At 32.3% G+C, this 22448-nt stretch overlaps 1 protein-coding gene across 2 annotated transcripts; it reads left to right on the forward strand.

Annotated features, from left to right (window-relative positions):
• Nucleotides 1-637: 637 nt before the first annotated feature.
• On the forward strand, nt 638-21973 carry LOC137812569 (ADP-ribosylation factor GTPase-activating protein AGD1). Of its 2 annotated transcripts, XM_090299046.1 has the most exons (21): nt 638-875; nt 1067-1143; nt 1374-1443; nt 2793-2893; nt 3203-3273; nt 9203-9265; nt 11486-11530; nt 12438-12503; nt 12611-12658; nt 12750-12845; nt 12930-12971; nt 13602-13817; nt 13951-14082; nt 14170-14394; nt 14470-14556; nt 14645-14980; nt 16752-16897; nt 16964-17057; nt 18110-18272; nt 18447-18711; nt 21523-21973. In XM_090299046.1, exons 3-21 carry the CDS (start codon nt 1433-1435, stop codon nt 21629-21631), a joined length of 2316 nt encoding a protein of 771 aa, XP_090155172.1. In that variant the 5' UTR covers nt 638-875; nt 1067-1143; nt 1374-1432; the 3' UTR covers nt 21632-21973. The 2 variants fall into 2 exon arrangements, with proteins under 2 accessions (XP_090155172.1, XP_090155171.1); XM_090299045.1 differs by lacking the exon at nt 1374-1443 and having other exon boundaries at nt 645-875.
• Nucleotides 21974-22448: the final 475 nt, after the last annotated feature.

Genomic DNA, 22448 nt, shown 5'->3' on the forward strand with positions numbered 1-22448 from the left:
TTTCAACATATCTTTCAATTAATAATATATATATATATATATTTATTTATTTAAATAAGGTTATTTTCCTAAATATATGGATGACACTGAATAAAGATAACTTTGGATATTTATCATTTGGGTCCTCTTATTTGCATTTTAATGAAAAGTATTATACTCAGATTTATATTCGCCTCAGTAATAACTATGAATATTTGAAAACAACTGAGAAAACATTAATCAAAAGTAAAATCCATAAAATTCGAATTATAAAATATAGACCACTGTCGCTAATTAGAAGTACTGTTGCTTTCTATAAGACTATTTTCCAATTATAAACAATGAATGTTATGAATGCTCTCTCTTTTTTTCTTTCTTAAAAAAATGATAATAAATAATTTAATTTATGATAATAAATATTATTTTAATTTTGGTTTCGATCTATTAACCACTTTGTTTATAATTGAGATATACATAATATAATTAGGCATAAGGTAAATATGTCTAGTCTTCTTCCACTGTTTGATCAATTTCTAGAGAACATCTTATGCCGCGGGACAGGTCATAACGCCACGTCGGTTTGTACCACTTGAATGCAAAGAAAAACGACACGTCGATTTTGCAACAATCTATATAAGAAAACATAAAAAAGGCGGGTGAAATTTGGAGTGAACGACAGACATGAAATATCGCATAGCAAACCCTCTTAACCGTTTTCCTTCCTTCTTCTTTCTTTCCCTCCAAACTCGCCTCCAAATGTTGATGTAAAAGTATTCATTATTTTTTTTTTCACGTTTTCTTTTTCTTTCTCTTTCTCTGCCAAACGAAGACGGTTACGATTTCTGAAAAAAATGCATTTCGCGAATCTCGATGACACTCCGATGTTCCGCCAACAGGTTCTTCTCTCATTCTTCCGTTTTCTTGTTACGCATTCGGCATCTCGCGATTATTCTTATCTGACTGTTTCTGTTTAAACCAATGAAAACATGTTGTGTTCATTGTTGAAAGTGTTGCGAACGTGTTTCGCGGTTGGTAGAGAAAAATAGGGTGGTGAATTGATAAATCGTGTGACTGGTTGTGGATGCAGATGCAGTGTTTGGAGGACGGTGCAGAATCCTTGCGCGCGAGGTGCTGCAAGTTCTATAAAGGATGTCGAAAGTACACGTGAGTTTTATTCGTATCTCGTTGTTAATTTGAATTTAGACGTTTGATAATGTTTGGATAAAATTTTCATTTACAGATTTGTAGAAAAAGTAGATAAGGTAAGATAAATTTAGCTTTTCATGTACTTAAATTTTGAATGAAGGCTTGTCTTGCCTAATATCTTTAAAACTATGGTCCGTAAATTGATTTTAGTTTATTGGAGAAGTTCAATACATTTTATTTTCTTATAGGGATTTCTTGGTTTGAAAGAAGAGGAGGAAGAAGAGGAGAGGGAAGGAGAGAGATTTGAATGGAACGGAGGTCAGTGAAGGAAATAATAGTTGGAGTGAAATTTTAATTATGCATTATGATGTTTGGTTGGAAGGTGTGGAGAAAAACTATTTTAATGGAGTGGTAGCCATAGAGAAAGGGTTTCAAAAACTAATTTACTTTAGTATGTTAAATTTTAAATTTCAAAACATAAATAAGAGTATTTTAATTATTATAGTTAAAATATTTTAACTCATCTTCCTCGCTTTTTAAAATTTCCCAATATCGTCGAGGAACACTGATTAGGTGAGAAGAAATTTACTTCTCTTTCCTCTCCAAAATTACCAAACAACACAATTTTTTAAAAAAAAATCCCTTTCATGCGTTCCATTTTTTCTGCAACCATACATTATAATAAATTATCGTAGATAAGTTTACTCAAACATAACTTTAGTTCTCTATTTGAATAACTTCGAAATAAAGGTCAGAGGTAAGTGAAATTTTCAGCACAAATTATACTCCTACTTAATAAGACATCTACCTCAATAAATATAAAATTAAAAAATAAATTAACAAAGTGCAAACTCCCCTCACCTGCTCTCATGCTAAGCTTCCTTTAACTCATTTCCACTCTGGGATCTGCATGTTGAAACTTGAAACCTGCAAGGACTCATGATAACACAAAAGCTTACTTACTTCCCTTTTTCATCGGAGGCCCTTAACGATAAGTGTAGTAAGCTACTAAATAGTTTAACATAATTTAGCGAAAGGGTATGGTTGTTTAAATTCTGTCAGGTTTCTATCTTTTATTTAATACATGCCGTTTATTTAAGCAACACTAGTTCTTGTGTCTTAGGTTGGTTGATGTTGTGATAAGTATGACATTAAGCAAGCAAATGTGCCAAGAGCGAAGAGTTACCTTATACTGAGATTCTTATATTATGCTTCTTCTATCCCTAAAAGTTTTCAAACAACCAAGTAGCTAAAAATATATTTTGTACTAATTGCTTCATGGTTTGACCAAAATATTTTAAAGCATATCTAAAATTTTTTTGAGCTCAATATAACTCTGGAAAGTTTTCAACTTTTGGATGTACGAGTAAAAGTATCCTCAAACAGAGTGGTCGCATAACGTCTTTAGTACAAGTCGAATCAGAAAATCGAGCCGGAACTAGGAGAAAGAAAGTTAATGCCAAATGGTTTCTTGCTTTGTGTGACCTGTGAGATTCTTTAAAAAAGGAATTTTTTTGTTGGATACTACCTACATTTATTGCAACTATAACAATTTGTTTCATGATACTTGATCTGATCAAGGAATAATTTTGACAACAATGGCTGATTTTATAGCCACAGTTCTTGCATTCTAAAACTTATTGCCTCGTATTCTTAACACTTTTTAGGGAAGGTCTTGGAGAGGCATGTGATGGGGACATCGCATTTGCAAGTGCCATAGAAAACTTTGGAGGAGGGCCCAATGATCCTCATTTTATTGCTTTAGGAGGTAAGCCTTGTGGATCTTTCCCTCCCACTGGCCTTGTCTTCCAAATGAAAATTAGGTTTAGTGTAACTAGTCATATAATATTGTTGCTTTGTATGCTCTATTGCTCGCAAGATACTTTTAACTTTTAAACCAGTAAAGGGGCTAGGAAATATGCTTAAGTATTCTAAAGCATGTTTGATTTGTTTACTCTCTGCCATGATTTTTTAACCCATGTACTTCTTATGAAAATAGATAATACTGCCTCAAGTCTTATTGAATGAAATTTTATCTTTGGCTATTGATTTTGATAAATTTGTTTGGTATTCCCAGGACATATTATGACCAAATTTACCATAGCATTGAGAGAAATCAGTACATTCAAGGAACTGCTCCGGTTACAAGTAATGATTTATATGTTATTGTCTTTCTTGTTCTTTAGCAGTGTATTGCATTGTAAGGGTAGGTTTCTATATTTTCACTGGAAATAATGCTCCGAGAACCCCTATTTGGAAATTTTATTCCAGAAGAGGGCGTGTAATGGCATTTATGCCTTGCAATATTTAATTTAATAACAGTGTGAGTGGCAGTTATACATTGTGGAATGGTAATTAGTGCATAGTGTTTAATTTAGGATAAGTATTCAAGTGGACAGCTGTGGTTATAACTTAGATCAAAAGTCTTAGAAAGTGGATTTTAAGCTTAATTCAGCTTCACAAACCTTACTTATAAGGTGATACTTCTATCTACTTATACACTGTAATTTGATCATATCTTTAAATGATATGAAATTTTTAACACACCCTCTCACACCAAGGATTCAATATCTTGAGCGTGAGATTAGAAAGTTATAGGTGGTCCTATAGTGGGTAGTACGATAGATTCTATTTTAGTAATATTGATGTGAGATCTCTAATACTCCATTTACACCGAGTACAAGTGCTCCGATAGTGGATGACATGATAAAGCCAACAAACCTCAATAGTATCATCTTAGAAAGTGTTTAAGCTTAACTCAATTTTACAAAACTGCACTTATTTATATAGAGTTTCCAGCAAAAAGAAAGTGAATTTATTGAGGTCAGTGGGTTTATAATGGCTAAGATGTGTGAGTGGGTAGATACAAGGGAAAGAATTATTAACCAACATGGGGCATATGGAGGAGAGAATGGATGCAAAGAGAGGCTTCTCTTTGAGATGCAGAGACTGTTATTGGTGCAGAAAGATTAGAGTTGCAGCCACAAGGAAAGAAATTTTACCAATCATGGTAGTCAAGAAGATAAAATTGCCCAGGTTTAATGGAGAAGATCCCACAGGATGAATTACTCAGGCTGCACTTATTTTAAAGTTTAGAATATTTCAGAAGTGATGACCGTGTTCAGCCAAATTAAGTATGGATTGATCATCATTTTTGACATAAAAAATCTTATTTTAGAATCAGTTTGGATCTTTACCAAAATTTTCCACCTTTTTCTTCCGCTCTCCCTTGTATTTTGGTGGCCCCACCATTTCTTTGAGAAGATTGTGCCTACAAATTCTGAACCAAAACACTCTTAGTACTTCTCTCAAAAAGCCCCTGTTCACGAGCTTCAGGGGAATTTTTTAGTTCCTTCACCTTCATCTTTTTAAGATCTTTTGATTCCTTAATTGCCACCACAATGTGGTCTGACTAACGCTTCAAAGTTCTCAAAACATTGTTCACTATTTGTTGATATAAACGCTTCTCACTACAAGCCTTCATTTAGTTGACAAACACTTGAATTTTGTTGGAGTAAGCTCCTACTCTTGATCAGTCATGAACAACTCATTGTTTGCAAAGGGATTGAAGCTTCACTTTCCTGATTTTATCAGCACCTCCATGTGACTTATCCAGAACGCAGTCAACCTTTGCTGAATTGGCTAAAGATATCTTCTTAAAATTGACATAATCCATTTATTGGTGGATCAAGAAGAGAGTTTTACCATCTTCCTTCTTGGACTCCTTGTAAACTTCTCTTTGTTCCTTGGTAGCACTTTCATCCACTTCTTGAATATCATTCTTTGTAATTTCTTACACTTATTGGAAAACAAAGATTACACCCTTTTTCATACACCATTGGTTAAGGTTCTTGCCATCGAGAATAGACAAGTTGATATGGGAAAGACACATTAGAACCATGATTGACACTTTTGAAGTTTGCAGGATTCCGCACCAAAAAAGTTCTGCAAAGCATATAGTAAAATCAGGCTAGAAAAGGTTTCTCTCAGCAGACAACTTTACATTCTAGTGGGCATCACACACAGGTCCACAATCAAGAGCTTTGGATACCTCTTGTTAAACTAAACACACACACAAAAAAAAGAGAGAGAACAAGAGATATAATTGTTGAATCTTAAATTTTATTTCTCATACATATGTATCAGATTGCAACATTACTATTTATACTAATGTTACAAGTAGTTAGTTAACAGCCCACTAACATACTAATTGAATTATTTACAAGAGAGTTGAAACTTTGATATTATGTTAGAAAAACACAAGAACCAGAGCAATGAATTATGAATATTGTTTAGGAAAAATTCCATTTGTCGTAGGGGCCATTCTCATTAAATAGCCAATAGAAGTTTCACAACTGACACACAATACAAATATTTACAAGAACAGTTGCAAGAAATTGAAACATCTAACGAAATGGTAATAATAAAATTGAACATTGAATTAAATACTAATGATAGTCTAACCGGCAGATTTGTCTGTGTACAGCTGTAATTTCAAATTAAAAATAATCATGGCAACATGAAGGCAATGAACATTAGGTCCAAACTCATTCTAAGCAGTAGTCATCTAACAAGACTAAGGTTTATTGAGACTGAATGATATGAACAATCGTGTGTAGAAGCGTCTAGGTCCTCTCGTAAGAGATTTCGAAGAACGATTAGGCTTTGGACAAAGGGAACCTTTAGGTGGCTTCCGATTATACCTAGAACAAGAACAATGATAGAGAATTGAGAAAAGGAAACAAACTGCATATATTATTCATATCTCAAATAATAGTTCAATACTCTATTTATAGAGTACTAAATATCATAAAATCCCAATAAAATCCTAACTAATTAAATAAATGATAAAATCCTAATAAAATAAATAAATGATAAAATCCTAATAAAATAAATAAATGATAAAATCCTAACTAATTAAATCTTAACAACCCAATAATAATATTAATCAAATCCCAAAACTTTAGCATATAACAATGCCCTCCCCTCAACAACATTCTTGGCCTCAAGAATGGAACAATGGTACTTCGTCTTCAAATGAAATTATCCTTCTTAAGCATATCATGTGTAGCAATGACGTCATACCCATGAACAAATCTTCTATAATATCCAGCTAAGCCCAAAAATCTTCTTAATTTTTTAAGGTTTGTGGTAGAGCCCAGCTTACCATGACATTCAAATGGGCAATCGTATCAATTATGCACCCATATTTTTTATCCATTTGGGTATCTAAGAAATTATGAGTGTTGCCACTATCAATGAGAATATGTAAAGGTCGTTTTTTGATGATATCCAACTATTCTCATAGTTCTATGGTTAATGCGTTGACTGTGATTTGTGGCTCATTCCTTTGCAATAATTCAGTCACATCACTGGGAGGACTATCATATGAGTCATCTTCCTTCATCTCCATGACGTGAAGAAGGTCTTTGGCCCTACGTTCTGCTATGAACTCAGGTGGGAAGTGGTGTGTTGGTTTGGGTTTAGGGGCCACATTGATTGAAGCAGACGACGATATAGGCACTGGTGCTGGACCCAAGACTCCCCTGTGGAATTTGGCCATCGAATTGCTTGAATTATTTCCTTCATACGTCCTGGCCAAGGTAAACGCATGTTGTAGAGACTGAGGTCGGAACATTCTTACCATCATCTGGATTTCTTTCTTTAATCCACCAAGGAAGCACCTTAGAATATGATCATCAGATAACTTCAATCTTGTAATGATTGAATTGAACTCTTCATGATAGGCATCAACTGAAGTCTTTTGTAGTAAACGCAACAACTCAACCATGGGATCATCGCATATTGCACCAAACCCCATGTTGTCATTGGAGAGGCCATGGGGCCCTTCTCCTTGAGATTGAGTAAGTAATTCTTGCATGGTGTCTTTTATAGAAAGAGTCAAGGTTTCCTTCAACGTATTCGCGAGTTCTAGAAACCTATTATCATAAAATCCCAAAGGATGGATAATAGGTTTCTGGAACTCGCGAATACGTTGAAGGAAACCTTCTCTTTCTATAAAAGACACCATGCAGGAATTACTTACTCAATCTCAAGGAGAAGGGCCCCATGGCTTCTCCAATGACAACATGGGGTTTGGTGCAATATGCGATGATCCCATGGTTGAGTTGTTGCGTTTACGACAAAAGACTTCAGTTGATGCCTATCATGAAGAGTTCAATTCAATCATTACAAGATTGAAGTTATCTGATGATCATATTCTAAGGTGCTTCCTTGGTGGATTAAAGAAAGAAATCCAGATGATGGTAAGAATGTTCCGACCTCAGTCTCTACAACATGCGTTTACCTTGGCCAGGACGTATGAAGGAAATAATTCAAGCAATTCGATGGCCAAATTCCACAGGGGAGTCTTGGGTCCAGCACCAGTGCCTATATTGTCGTCTGCTTCAATCAATGTGGCCCCTAAACCCAAACCAACACACCACTTCCCACCTGAGTTCATAGCAGAACGTAGGGCCAAAGACCTTCTTCACGTCATGGAGATGAAGGAAGATGACTCATATGATAGTCCTCCCAGTGATGTGACTGAATCATTGCAAAGGAATGAGCCACAAATCACAGTTAACGCATTAACCATGGTTGGGTTTAGAACTATGAGAATAGTTGGATATCATCAAAAAACGACCTTTACATATTCTCATTGATAGTGGCAACACTCATAATTTCTTAGATACCAAATGGATAAAAAATATGGGTGCATGATTGATACGATTGCCCATTTGAATGTCATGGTAAGCTGGGCTCTACCACAAACCTTAAAAAATTAAGAAGATTTTTGGGCTTAGCTGGATATTATAGAAGATTTGTTCGTGGGTATGACGTCATTGCTACACATGATATGCTTAAGAAGGATAATTTCATTTGAAGACGAAGTACCATTGTTCCATTCTTGAGGCCAAGAATGTTGTTGAGGGGAGGACATTGTTATATGCTAAAGTTTTGGGATTTGATTAATATTATTATTGGGTTGTTAAGATTTAATTAGTTAGGATTTTATCATTTATTTATTTTATTAGGATTTTATCATTTATTTAATTAGTTAGGATTTTATTGGGATTTTATGATATTTAATACTCTATAAATAGAGTATTGAACTATTATTTGAGATATGAATAATATATGCAGTTTGTTTCCTTTTCTCAATTCTCTATCATTGTTCTTGTTCTTGTTATAATCGGAAGCCACCTAAAGGTTCCCTTTGTCCAAAGCCTAATCGTTCTTCGAAATATCTTACGAGATGACCTAGACGCTTCTACACACGACTGTTCAGAAGTTCTTGCTGGAAGTTTTCTATTCTTTCTTCACGAGCGAGCAAAATTGCGGCAATCTCATCCGCTGCAAATAGATCAAATTTGATTCCAGTAAGAGAAATGATTGTTTCATATTCACCCAAGGTATGTCGTCCTCCAAGAATTGCATTGAGATGATCTTGATAGGATACAAGGTCACTAATGGAAACAAATGATTGAATTGAGGCCTTAAAATGTAGAAGATATTTAGGAATAATTTTACCTCTTTTCTTTGCATTTCACAATTCAACACGTAATTGACATGCCTCTTGTCTTGGATGCACGCATTGAAGAAGTTGTGCAATTTGTCCCAAAGTTCCCAAGAGTGGACATAACTAGGGTTTTTGGTTGCAAGCAATGCAAATAACCTAGATTGGAGTCAAGAAAGAAAAAAGAGCATCTTGTTTTTCCTAGGTATTGTATTTTGGATTTTAGTTTAGCATGTTGTTGATTAAAGTCCATTAGAGATGTGCTTGTTGCCCATTGAAGATAAATAATTTATGGTACTGAGGTCTGAAACTCATTTACAAACTATGAGCAAAACTTGGTACATAGTTTATAACACCTATTACGTGCCCAAATCCTGTGTAGTTTTTGTTCACAAATTTTAATAAAGTTGACCAATGATGGTAAGATAAACAATAGGAAACTTGTTCCTTAGTATTATGATGATGCTTCTATTGCAAGTATTTTTGTCCCCTCCCCCCTTATATTTAAGGCATTACTCTAAATGATATTGTACTGACTAAATTATGATTTCTTCTCAGGTAGAGTACATTTTCAATCGTCGGTTACAACCCATTGTCAGTGTTGACATCCATGAAGTCAAGGTATAGTGAGAACAGTAAGTTTTTGGCTGAAATAAGATTGTAGTCCTTGTAATTTAGCATTTTTTTTCATTTTTAATCCCTGTAAGATTTTTTTCTCAACTCCCTAACTTTTCTAAATGTTTCAATTTTTGTTTTAACAAGATAGACTAAACAAGTGTTACAAGTACTAAAAGTGAAAAGAAAATACATAGATTAAAAGAAAACAATTTAGGCACAAAAACTTTTGCTCAGTGATATATATCATATTGTTGATTTTTTTTGTTTGTATATTTGAAAATGTAACCTTTTTATTTTTGTTCATGTATTCCTTTTATTTTCATTCTTGAAATTTCTTTTTGTTCCTACCAATTCTTCTTTTTCACTCCTCTGACGTCATGAATAAATGACATCGTTGACATTATACTGACATGATCTGTGATGATGTTATCTTTTGCGTACGAGGCACGTGATGATAACATCTTTAATGTTTTTGTTAAGGAATGGTGACAGAAGAACAAAAGATGAAACCTTTGGGAAGAAAGGTTAGGAATAAAAATGAAAATAAAATAAAATTATATAGACTAAAATATTATTTAAACCTAAGTTTTTGTAATGTTCATACACAATAGCCTTGATTATTATACATTAAATCGATGGAATAGTAGGATGTGATACTTAATGATATGGCTTAGCTCCACTAGTTTCTATAGGGATCTATGTAAGCTGTAAAACAGTATGATGTTGACTTTCCTCTCTCAATCATGTACAACTCTTTGTATGTGACAAGACAAGACTTCAATTGTATTTAACAATATGAAATCTCATGAAATGAAATTGCTAGTCCAATTCCGTTTAATATCACAATGGGATAGTTTAATTTTTTTTAACTAATTTGTGCAGCCATGAAGGATCTCCTTAAATAATCAATAAAATAAGGAGCACGTACATAGGGAAAGGAATGGACAAAGTAATTTAGTGGAGCAATCAAGGGAGTATTTACGGGTGAATTAGAGCCTAACATAGAGCCTAATAGTGACTAATCATCATAGTTACAGACGATTATCTACTCTAACATGAATTATTGAATGATAACATTCAATATTCCAACGCCTTTTCAAGATGAATCTATTGAGCTTTCAGTTTGTTACTAATAAACCCAGCTAAACACGCACTCACACACACACACTGTAGTGTAGTTTTCTGTTAGCTTTCTATTTCAAATATTTAAGAATCGGATTTTCATTTTTTTTTTGGTTTTATTTGGTACCAAGACAAAAAAATTTACTCGGGAAATCATTAAAGGTGTATGTTCAGAGGAATAAAAGGCAGATTCAATCTTAGTAAGGCTTGATTCATTATTTAAAATGTTATAGACAACCTGTGCAATTGGTGTGCCGGTTTTGTTTGTTGCAGGACAGTTATTAAGTTGCGGTTGCTCAGTAATATAGTTGAGAGAAAACGAAGTGGTATATTGATGTATAATGATTTTTCTGAGTTGAAATGCAATATTGGATGAGCTTCTGCTCACAACCAGTATTTATATTATAGTGTTGAAGCTCAACAAGGCATATAGTTATAATGTCTTACATCAAGAAACTAACTGAAGCTACAATGAAACAGAAGACACTAATTAGAATTTTCTGTATTGAAATGCAATATTGGATGACCTTCTGATGTGTCTTACATCAACAAACTAACTGAAGTTACTAGGAAAGAGAAAGCACTGATTAGGATAGCCACTGTACAGAAAACAGAAAAATAACTGGTCACGAAAGAGCTAACATTGATCCCACATACAAGTTCAAACATTTTTATTCTGTACTAGGTGTCTACTTTTAAATGAAGAAAAGAACCAGAACACTGTATTCTTGACCAAAATTCAATTGCTACTCAGTCTTTTAGCATACTATACGAAGAAAACAAATAATGCTTTTGTTCATTTAAATGTAAATGGTTAAAAAAGATTACCTATTTTTTTTCCATCTAGCTGCAATTTTATTTGGTAAGGAAAAAATGGAGTTGAAGCTATAACTACTGTAAAATGTGTCATTAAATAATTTCAAAAGAATGTCAATCAAGACTATTCATGGTCAAATTATCAATATTCAATTTTAAAGTGAACACTCTTTGACCTGAGGTTTGCTTTCTATATGAGAATACATACATATTTTGCTGCTTCCACATGACTAGTATAGTTTTTGTTTATTTTTATAATACTAATACTTCAAGCATTGCTTGCAGGAAGCTCGTAAGCGTTTTGATAAATCCTCCCTTGTATACGATCAGGTCATCATTTTCCTAATAAGGTTACAGTGTTGTGAACTCTGCATCCGTAGATTCTGTGTAAAATGTGTTTTAAGTCTCTTAAGTTTCAGTCAAAATTAGTTTTAGACCCATACATTAAAATCCGATGGTTTTGGTCCTTATATTTTCTGAAATTTGGAAGATTTGGTCCCGAAATCCTCGGTATCTCAGGAAAAAACAAGGACTGAAACCACTTATTTTATTATGGAAGGACTAAAACCAAATCTTGATGGATCTTAAATACATTTTACCATAAATTTTGTTTCTGCTACTTGTTTATCTCCGTGATATACGCAATATATTAAATAAGAAACATAATTGCTTCTCTTTTTAACTGATCCAGGAGTATGGTAATAAATAAATATAATTTTTTTTTCACAATTCACAGAATATTTGTATTGTCTAGATGCTTCCTAGTAAGTGACCATTAGGGATTTATACTTTTAAATTCTTTTTTACTTGTTGAAATTTTATGTTGATGCATCAACATTTGATTATTGAGAGAGTAAGCGTTCATATTTTAATTGGTATAATAATTAAATGATATAATTGAAATTGTCCTTGCAGTTTCATATTAAAAGTTGTCAATTTTTTCTTAACTCAGATAGCCGTTATCTCAAGTGCTATCTTTTAGTAATTTTTCATTTCATAGAACCTTGAAGTACTTGCATTTTAAATTTCTTTTTGCACAATCAATTGCTCACATAATTCCTTGGGATACAACCCTCAGATCAGAGGTACTTGTATTTTAACTGGAGAATTAAATCTCAAAAGCTCAAATAGATTTTGTAGTACTTTTGAAGGAGTATTGTGAATTTGTGTGTATGTTGTGCTGTTGAAAGTTCACCTACGACCATAACCAGCAAACAATGTGGATTTTGTGCTACAGGCGCGTGAAAAATTTATGTCACTGAGAAAAAGTACTAAGATTGACATTGCCACTGTCATTAAAGAGGTATTTCCAGCAGCTTTTCTTTGTCATGTTTGATTTGGAAATTAATCAAATTACATGTCTTGAGTTACTGTGATCCTTTTGAATCTAATTTAGTAGAGACATTCCAGGAACTGCAGGAAGCAAGAGCATCATTTGAGGAAGCCCGTTTCAATTTGGTAATTTATGCAGCACAGGAGAAAATGTCACATAGAAAATGAATAAGATATATTGTTAGATATTAATCACATGATATATTTAATCATCTAGGTTGCCACTCTTAATAACGTTGAGGTGAAGAAGAGATTCGAGTTTTTAGAGGCTGTAACCAGAATTATGGATGCTCATTTTCGATACTTTCAACAGGTGTATGACATAGTCACATATATGGCACTTTCTCCATATGTAATAATATTGCACTTATACTGAATCTGAACACACCTCTTGCAGGGGTATCAGCTATTGAATCAGATGGAACCTTTCATTAATGAGGTTTTGCTCCGATCCCTGTTTGTTATTTTAACTTGACTGCTGATAGTAGTATGCATAGTTCTTTTTACAGATAGAGAGATGCTATTAGTTCCCTATTTTTATTTTAACTTTACTTCTAATAGTACATGTAGTTCTTTTCCTCAGATAAATAGATGTCATTTTGTTTTGATTTTTTTAGAACTGAAAGCTGATGAGGAGCGAGCAGGCTGAAACACATAGTGGATGTATCTGTCATTTGACTATTAGGTTATCTTAACACATGGAATTGTTAATATAATTTGTAGGGTCATCCAGACTTGAAACCACCAGTTAACCAGAGTGACACATTTGCTTCCTAGTATAAAACAACTTTTTTATTTAATTATGATTAGTATTCCTGATTATTCCTGAATTTTTGACTGAATGGTAGGTTTTTGGTCCTGTATCTGAGGTGTCTTTTTTTATTATTGAAATAATTTGCCTCAATTTAGAAAGGAACTGTAAGATCTAATAGTCCTTCTTGTGAGGCAAGATATTTTGCACAAAGGGTGGGCATTGCTTATGGTCGTTGAAAAAAGAGAACCTTTTTCTTAACTTTATGCTTAAAGGGAGGGTTAAAATGCCAAAATATTTTACTATGCTATGTTGCAGATTATGGATTATGTACATCAGTCAAGAGAAAATTACAATAGCGAGCAGATTCAACTTTATCAAAGGATGCAAGACTACAAGAAACAAGCTTATGAAGAAAGTAGGTTTTCCTTGAGTGGTCCTTACGGTTCTCCTCGTGTAGACTTTGCACATCCATTTTCTAGGATATCAAATGAGGTGGCAGATATAGTAATGGAATCTGCTGCAAATGGAAAGGTATTTTACAATATGACATTTCCTTTTCTAAGATTATTTACTACTTCTCAATCTGTCTTGTTACTGGCCAAAAGAAACATTTTTGAGTCTGAGTCCAGTCTATTTTTTTCATTCATCCCTTTCACAATTATAGGTTCAAATCATTCGGCAAGGACATCTTTCAAAACGATCCTCCAATTTGAGAGCTGATTGGAAAAGAAGGTATTTTGTTCTCGACAGTCGAGGAATGTTGTACTACTACCGCAAACCATGGAGCGGGTCATATGTAAGTCACCAACTAGAACTGGACTTTTTGTACAGGAAGCTAGGTAATGCTCACTCTTCTAAATAAATGCTGAGCATCCCCTTTCAGGGCAGCAATCAACCATCTCCAAAGAGGAATAGTGGCACTGAAAATGGTTCTGGAATTCTAAGTCGTTGGCTTTCTTCTCATTACCATGGAGGTGTCTATGATGAAAGATCTATTGCACGTCATACAGTGAACCTGCTGACATCAACAATCAAGGTTGATGCTGATCAGTCAGATTTGAGATTCTGCTTCAGGATTATTTCGCCATCAAAGAACTATACGTTGCAGGTACCTATTCCAAAGCTTTCACTTTATAGTTTGGGCATTAAGTAGTATATATAATGATACTATGAGGCACTGCAGGCAGAAAATGCAGTGGACCAGATGGATTGGATGCAAAAGATAAATGGAGTAATTGCCAGCTTGTTGAATGTCCAGACAATGGAAACGGTACATAATGGATATTTTGTTTTAAATGCATCTTTTGATGCCCATTTTCAATTTTGATTACTACAATTGTAAAACAATTATGTGACAGCCTCTCTCAGCTGACTCAGAAAACGACAACTCTCGCTCTGATGACAATATTGATAAGTTAGGAAGTTATCCAGATGATGATCATGCTTTGAGAGTGAAGTCTCCATTCAATAATGCCACGCGTAATAACCACTTAAGTTTGTCTAAAAGTATGTACGTACATACACACAGTATGAGAATTCAAAAGCCAATTGATGTTCTTAGAAGTGTGAGCGGAAATGATAAATGTGCTGATTGTGGTAAACCTGAACCAGACTGGGCATCCTTAAACCTTGGCATCCTTATATGCATTGAGTGCTCTGGTGTTCATCGTAATCTTGGTGTACATGTATCAAAAGTAAGTATTTTAGGCTGCTCATTTAATCTTACAATTTAATGTTGTATATGGTTCATGTTTTGTCAAAATTTACTGAATAAAAGCTTGAGACAGGGTTAGAAGCCCTGCTACCTCAAAGCCCTCACTTTAATTTCTATTGTCTGCGTATGTATGGAGAATAATTGTTGTATTTAGTCAAGTTATTCTAGGAGAAAATAAGTGCATGTGCCAATGGCAGAATTTTTTGGGACTAAATTTATTGCTCTAAGATTAGCATCTAACAAGTTCCAAGACTGCAAAAATTTAAAGAGAAACTGACTACACTTTGCCAATCTAAACCAAGAATGCAGCATGTATAATGTGTGTATTATGTTTGGGCAAACTTCTCCATATGGACTTTGAGAAGAGAAAATTAGCATATGCACCACTTAGAAAATAATATTTGAGAAGAGCTTCTACAAATTTGCTTATGTATAAGCTAATTTTAATCTATGAAGAAGTTCATTTCATTTTTTCTTCTTATTTTTGTCTAGAAGTCTTTATGGAGAAACTTGTCAAAACAGACCCTATTTGTAAAGCAATCAACTTGTTCTAAATGAACTTTTGAATCATGTGATATCTTCTTGATGATTATGCATGTCAAATTTTAGAAAAAGTTATCCCTTCATAGTTAGGGATGGCAACGGGTGAAGAAGGTAAGGGTAGTACCTATGGGCTACCTCCCTGTCAAGTACCCGTTAAACAAATATCCACAAATATTTTTATTCGCGGGTATCCATTAATACTAATGGATACTTTTTTAAAAGGATTATTTTATCTGTTTTTAAATTAAATTATATAAAAATTATCCAAAATTACACTAAAAGTATAAGCTCAAATAAATTGCACTCAAAAGTATAAATTCAAATAAAATTGCACTCTAAAATATAATCCCAAATAAATAGTAAAACATAAGTCCAAATAAATAGTACTCAAAATATTAGTCTAAATAAAATTAATATTTTTCAAAAGTTTAATAGGCTAGGCTAAATAAAAATACTCAATTCAATCAAAAAACACTCTCTAAACGAATAGAATAGGTTAACTTATGAGAGTACGTAGATTTAAATTTAATATCATTTTGTTGTCAACGGGTATGGATACCTGGGTTATGGGTGGTATGAATGATACCCACCCCACTAATGAATGGAAAGTGAATCTAGCGTACCTTCTACTCGTTGGTACTCATTTAAGGTATCCATTATCTATTCTGTTTAAGGTATCCATTATCTATTCTGTTTAAGGTATCCGTTATCTATCCTGTTTAAGGTATCATTATTTATCCGTAACAAATTTTACCCATGGATATCCATCCGTAAATATGGGTTTTCCTCTATTCACAGCCATCTCAAAACAAAGTTAATTGGTGAGAGATCAAATCATTCTTAAATATATGAAGTTTTGCATACTTGATTTACTAATATAATCTCTCCTACCATATGTTGGATTAATGGAATCCAATGTGATTAAACGGAGTAAGTTAAATAAGACTTTCTATTGACGTGGAGTAGTGTTAGATTCAAATTTTAAGATTAAATATATAAACTAAATAATTGTACAACTGCTACTGGTTTTGGATTGTTATCAATTTACAATCAATCCACAAATATTTTTACTATTTATTTGCAGGCTATAGATTTATTTTGAACATCTGAATAACATTACTTTCTTCTTTATGTGTAAAAGGGAAAAACAATATTCCTTTTGTTTTAATTCTCACTTTTGCAACTAAGTTGGGAAACATTATTGGCAGGTGAGATCGCTGACACTTGATGTTAAAGTTTGGGATTCCTCTGTCTTAAGTATGCTTAAATCTCTTGGCAATCTTTTTGCAAACTCAGTTTGGGAGGAGTTGTTGCATTCAGGGGGTAATTTGCAAACTGATGACACCCTTGCTAGGTAAGTACTCCAAAAGTTGATGGGATTGTCTTATTTGACTTGTGCTAACAAGCACCTGCAATGTAGTTCATCCAAGGAAAAGGGAGAGGAGTTATTCCATGCAACAAAGCCAAAACATGACGATCCTATTTTGTTAAAGGAAAGGTTCATTAACGCAAAGGTATTCCAAGAAAATTTCTAGTTTCCTTTGCTATTTCATGTTTTTAGAAAGATGGGTGGACCTTGAACCCCTCAACTTTTAAAAGTAAATCTTGTATTTTTTGACTTTAATAAGCATATTTTATTTTAGTACCTAAAAAGCTTCAAAAGACATAAAGAAAATAGCTTAGTGATCTAGAAACATACCCTTCATATGTTAATCTATTGACTTTTATTGGAAGTTGAAAGTTGGGCATTCAATACGATGAAATGAGCATCATATTCGATTTGACATCTAGTTTTGTGACCTTTATGATATGATAATATTGTTGGGAAGTCCTACATCGCCTATCTCAATTCTTGGAGTGCGGCTTATATATTTGTAGGCAACTTCACTTACTGCCAATTGATTTTAAGATGAAATTTGACAAATATCTTGGTTAAATTATTAGTTCATCTATTAAATGAATCATTATGTGATGTGATTGTTAGAGATGCACTGAATTCATTTGAGAACCTTCAACTCAAGCTTTTGGAACTTGGAAGAAGTAGTTCTTGACATGGTATCAAGGTCTTTATAACCAAGTGATCAAGATTTTGATCCTTGGCTTTCCCGTTCTCCTAACTATAGTTGAATTAGAATGTGAGAACAAAGATATTTTTATTTTGTTTTACTTTTGAATCATTTTCAGAGAATAAATTGATAGTAAGAGTAATTTTAGGCTTTATGGCCTACACAATAATGCTACGATACACATGGCTAAAAATGAGGTTGATCCTTGCACTAAGGGATTTGATAGCTGATCTTTGAAGTATATTTAACACTAGGACATTTACCGTGGAGTTTTTTTACCAATGCCCTGCAAATACCAGTCAAGCAAATTTAAGCAGTCTTTAGGCTATCATTTACTTTCCTTCAATGCCAAATGACGTTTGAAACCGCGGTATTGAGTATTTGATAACTATATTTCTTATTTAACCATAAGTTTAGTTTTTCTCCCTTTATAAATAACTTTAGCATTTAGTGGCAATCTTATTCTTGAAGTATTACTTGACTGAAGTTTAATATTGCAGTACTGTGAGAAAATATTTATTCAGCGGATCACAAGCCACCCTATCCATTCACTAGAGCAACAGGTGCAGGAAAGCATCTGTGCAAATGACAAGAAAGCAGTGTACCAGCTTATTCTTAAGTCGGATGTTGACCTCAATGCCATCCGTTGGCAATCATTGTCTGGTATGTCTTCTTCTTGTTCAGAAGTCTAACTCCAGCAAAGAGATTCCAAAATCGATTAGAGATTAAAACATTTCATAATATATACATACGTGAAACTGCTTTTATGATTATACTTAAAGTCCAATTTTTAATATTTTTGTTGTAGAAAAACCAAAGTAATAAGCTGCTGTGCAGGTGACTCTTTCAACATGGCATCTGAAAGTGAAAGTGCAGGTGAGTCTTTGAACATGGCATCTGAAAGTGAAAATGAGGTCGTTGAGGACGTGAAAGATGGCTCTAGCGTGCTTCACTTGGCTTGTCTAACTGGTGACATTGGCATGGTGGAGCTACTCCTACAGCTTGGGGCAGATATAAATGCTTCTGATTCTAGAGGTCGGACACCACTTCATTGTTGTATTCTTAGAGGACAGACTGCAGCTGCAAAATCGCTTATCTTGAGGTAATTAATTTCACGTTTTCTTATATATCCAAATATTTTCTTTCATAAAATTCTATAACCTAAATTCCCCTTTAATCAATGGATCAATTAGAGATACTAAAAAAGCATTTTCTACCACATCATATCTTCTGCGAATATTTTCTTTAGTTTGTTTCATAAAATATGTAAATCGTTTAGTGTATAGGAAGACATGGCTTAAATATATTCACGGTTTCTATACTATATCTATTTTATTATTTTGATCTCATGAAAATTAGTTAATTAGTTTTCATAATATAAAATTTTATTTTGTTTGTCCCCGTCTAATGTATTATTTGTTAAAAAATGATCTCACATTCCCTATGTCATCTCATTTTTTAATGGAGATACAACGGAACCAAAAAAATCAATACCAAAATCTAAGGATTAAAAAAATGCCAAATAATATAATAGGGGCATAGTTTACATATTTGGCTATAAATAATTTAACATTAAATATTTATATTTTATATGATTGTTTTAAACATTATGTCATTTATCCACAATTATTTTTATGAAAGAAATAGTTTTATTACTTAAAATTCCAATATTATATATATATATATCTTATTTATTAATCAAATTAAACTTAAAATCAAAGCTTAAGTTTGATTATTCCAGTATATGCATGTCCTAGGATAGAACCCATGGCCCACTTAAGTTTTTTGTTTAATCTTTTATTATTTTATACAATTGTTCATAAGTTGAATATGATTAAATATATTTATTTTTAATTTTATTAATACTATATATTTACAACTACGAATATATATTTTATTTCTTATTTTACTTTTTTTCTATTTTTTACTATATATTTTCGTATTTACTTACAATAAAAATAAATCATTAATTTTTAAAAAAACTAATAGTGTTTGCAATAAAAAAAATTATAAGGAATTTAATTTTGGAATGAAAAAAGTTTTAAAGATATTTTTTTGTGTGGGGCAACTTTTGAATGTAATGATGGGCGATAAGCCAAAAAGATGTTTCTTAATGCACTTCCATAACTTCTCTTGATATGTCAATCATTTTGATTTTAAAAAATTATATTTTGATTCTATAATCTGAAATTTTATATTTTATTGTAAAATCTAAAAGATATTTCTAAATATCTTTTGAAATTTACAATTCAAAATTTATATTTAAAAAAATACATTTTAAATTATTTTGTATTTTTAGATCTGAAAATATCTTTTGGATTTTATAATTTGGAATGTATATTTTTTAATATACACATCCTGAATTGTAGAATTTTAAAAATATTTTTGGATCTAGAAATACTTTTTGGATTTTACAATTTGGAAGGTATTTTTGAATTTAGAAATATTTTCTGAATTTTATAATCTAAAATATTTTTACTTTTCTTAATTATAAATTTTGGAAGATATTTTTGGATTCAAAAACATATTCTAAATTTTATAATCTAAAATATATTTTTTAAAAGAAAATTAAAATTATTTGAAGGTATTTCTAAGAAGTAGGAGTGTATGTATAAGTTATAGATGTGCATGAAGAGGCAGCCGAATACAAGAAGGCTGGTCTATATTACTACTCCTAGTTAGTGTTATGGCAATTATTATTTTTTTCACCTGATCAACAGTTTTGAATTTGAAACTAAATTCGATTTATACGAGGAAATGCAAGAAATATTCTTAAATAAAAGAGAGGATACATATAAAAAATACTTTTAAAACCTCTTTTCAGAATACATTCTTAGGTTTGAATTCTTGGAACACTTTTCTAAATTTAGAAATATTTTTTGAAATGCATTTTCATATTTTATTTCCTGGATTTTTTTACAAAACGTACCTTTTGCAGTATATGTTTTTTCAGAGATTTTTATTTTCGAATTTCATTTTTAGAATACAGTAATCTACTTTGAATTTGTTTTTTCATAAGGTATTTTTTGAATTTTCAAATTCAAATTAAAAGTAATTTTGAAAATTTCTAAAAAAGTGGATCAGGTGCATGAAGAATTTGCCTAGTGCTATAAGTTAAGTGAAAATAGTCTCTTCTGTCTGCCTCGGTGTGAATGTAGATCAACACTTTATCTAAAGTATGTTAAATTCTTGTATGCTCTTCGATTTATTTGTGTATTTATTTTGTTTATTCTTATTTCTGTTTTCCAGTTGTATGTGGTGTTTGTTTTTTTTTATTTGTATTAATTCGCTGAACTTTTGTTAAGTCTACCACACTTATCATATTTAACTTAATTTGAATATATACTAATATATTCTTCCATTACCGTACACATTAAGTTGATACTCATTAAAGTGATAAATAAGTTTAACACTTACTTTCATCTTTTCTGCGCATTGGAACGCTGAAAACGACCTTTTTATATGATCATGCTTATTTTGTCATTGCAAATATAATTTGTTAGAGTGATGATTTTGCCTATAGAAAAAGTTGCGCCATTTTCTATTTTGCTTTGGTAGGGAACCACAAAAGAGTGGGTTGAGATGTTTTTCTATTTTGATAAACTAAAATGGCCAAGTTTAATTTTTAATATACGATTGTCATTTCTGTAATTCATTATTGACCTTTTTTTCCGTAGGTAGTCTACATCATCATCTTACACACTTCAGTTTCATGAAAAAAAAAATTATATATTCTCATTCCACCTTATTAAAGATTAAAACATTTCATAATATATTAAGTGGATTCGAATCTTAACTTATAAATCAGTTTTATGAAATTGAGTTAAATTTCAAGTATATTTCTAGTTCTTAGTAGATATAGTGTTAAATGTTGATAAGTTTAGAAAATTGACATAGTTTGCGACACTTGCAGGGGAGCCAATATATATATCGCAGATAAAGAAGGCAACACTCCTGTGAAGCTTGCATCAGAATCCGACTGTTTTGACACTGAAATTATAAAACTCTTGACAAGCAGATAACATGCCCAAAATCTTACTAAAAGCAAAGTATGTTTCTGATACAAAATCAGTATTTTGTGACTTCTCCAGAAGATAGAGGACAACTAGCAATGCATAGAAGCAGAAGCAGAAAGGGGCCTGGAGGAAGAAGTGGTTTAGCTTTATTGGGCCATCATGTTACATACTAATTATCTTCATAATTCAAGGATGTGATGGGCTCATTATGGGGTTTTCAGCTCTATTCTAATGTTCAACTTAAATTATTATTAAACCAAGTGTAAAAGATCCTTGCAAGAAAAAAAGAAACACAAGAAGAAGGCCAAGATACAAAAAAAAAGAGGTCAATGTATGGGTCTTAATTAAGTATGGCCCAGTTACAGAAGAGAAATGTGAGGGACGACGTTCCCAAAACGTGAATCTTAATTAACTTGTTGATTATGACAGAATTGTTAGGTTCAATGTTCCATCAGATAGCATAAAATTTAATCACTTTTACTTAAATAAATAAATTACTTAATAAAAAATGTTAATTCTCCGTTTATAAATTGAACTAATAAGTAATTCCAAAAGGAAAACCCAAAATAAGAGCGAAAATCCCCCTATATAAAGAATGAGACGAAATTAAGTTGTGTAACAAAAAAGAAGAAAAATGAAAAATGAGTGTACTAGGTATTACAATGTTTAAGTAACAATACCCAAATAAAAAATATACCTCAATTCATTAATTAACCTCAATGGTGCAATGGTGCAAAGCAAACACTTCATAGTGTACCTATCTACTTTAACTTGAAATTCCTTTCTCATTTTTGTTTTTTCCAAACCTATATTAAGAATTTAG

Source organism: Phaseolus vulgaris, chromosome 2 (genome assembly GCF_051622355.1).
Source record: "Phaseolus vulgaris cultivar YP4 chromosome 2, ASM5162235v1, whole genome shotgun sequence".
NCBI lineage: Eukaryota > Viridiplantae > Streptophyta > Magnoliopsida > Fabales > Fabaceae > Phaseolus > Phaseolus vulgaris.

Coding starts and splice junctions, on each gene's coding strand:
- LOC137812569 (XM_090299045.1), top strand. CDS start 831: ATGCATTTCGCGAATCTCGATGACACTCCGATGTTCCGCCAACAG. Junction 11,531..12,437: donor CCTCCCTTGTATACGATCAG/GTCATCATTTTC, acceptor TTTGTGCTACAG/GCGCGTGAAAAATTTATGTC. Junction 13,818..13,950: donor AATCTGCTGCAAATGGAAAG/GTATTTTACAAT, acceptor TCACAATTATAG/GTTCAAATCATTCGGCAAGG.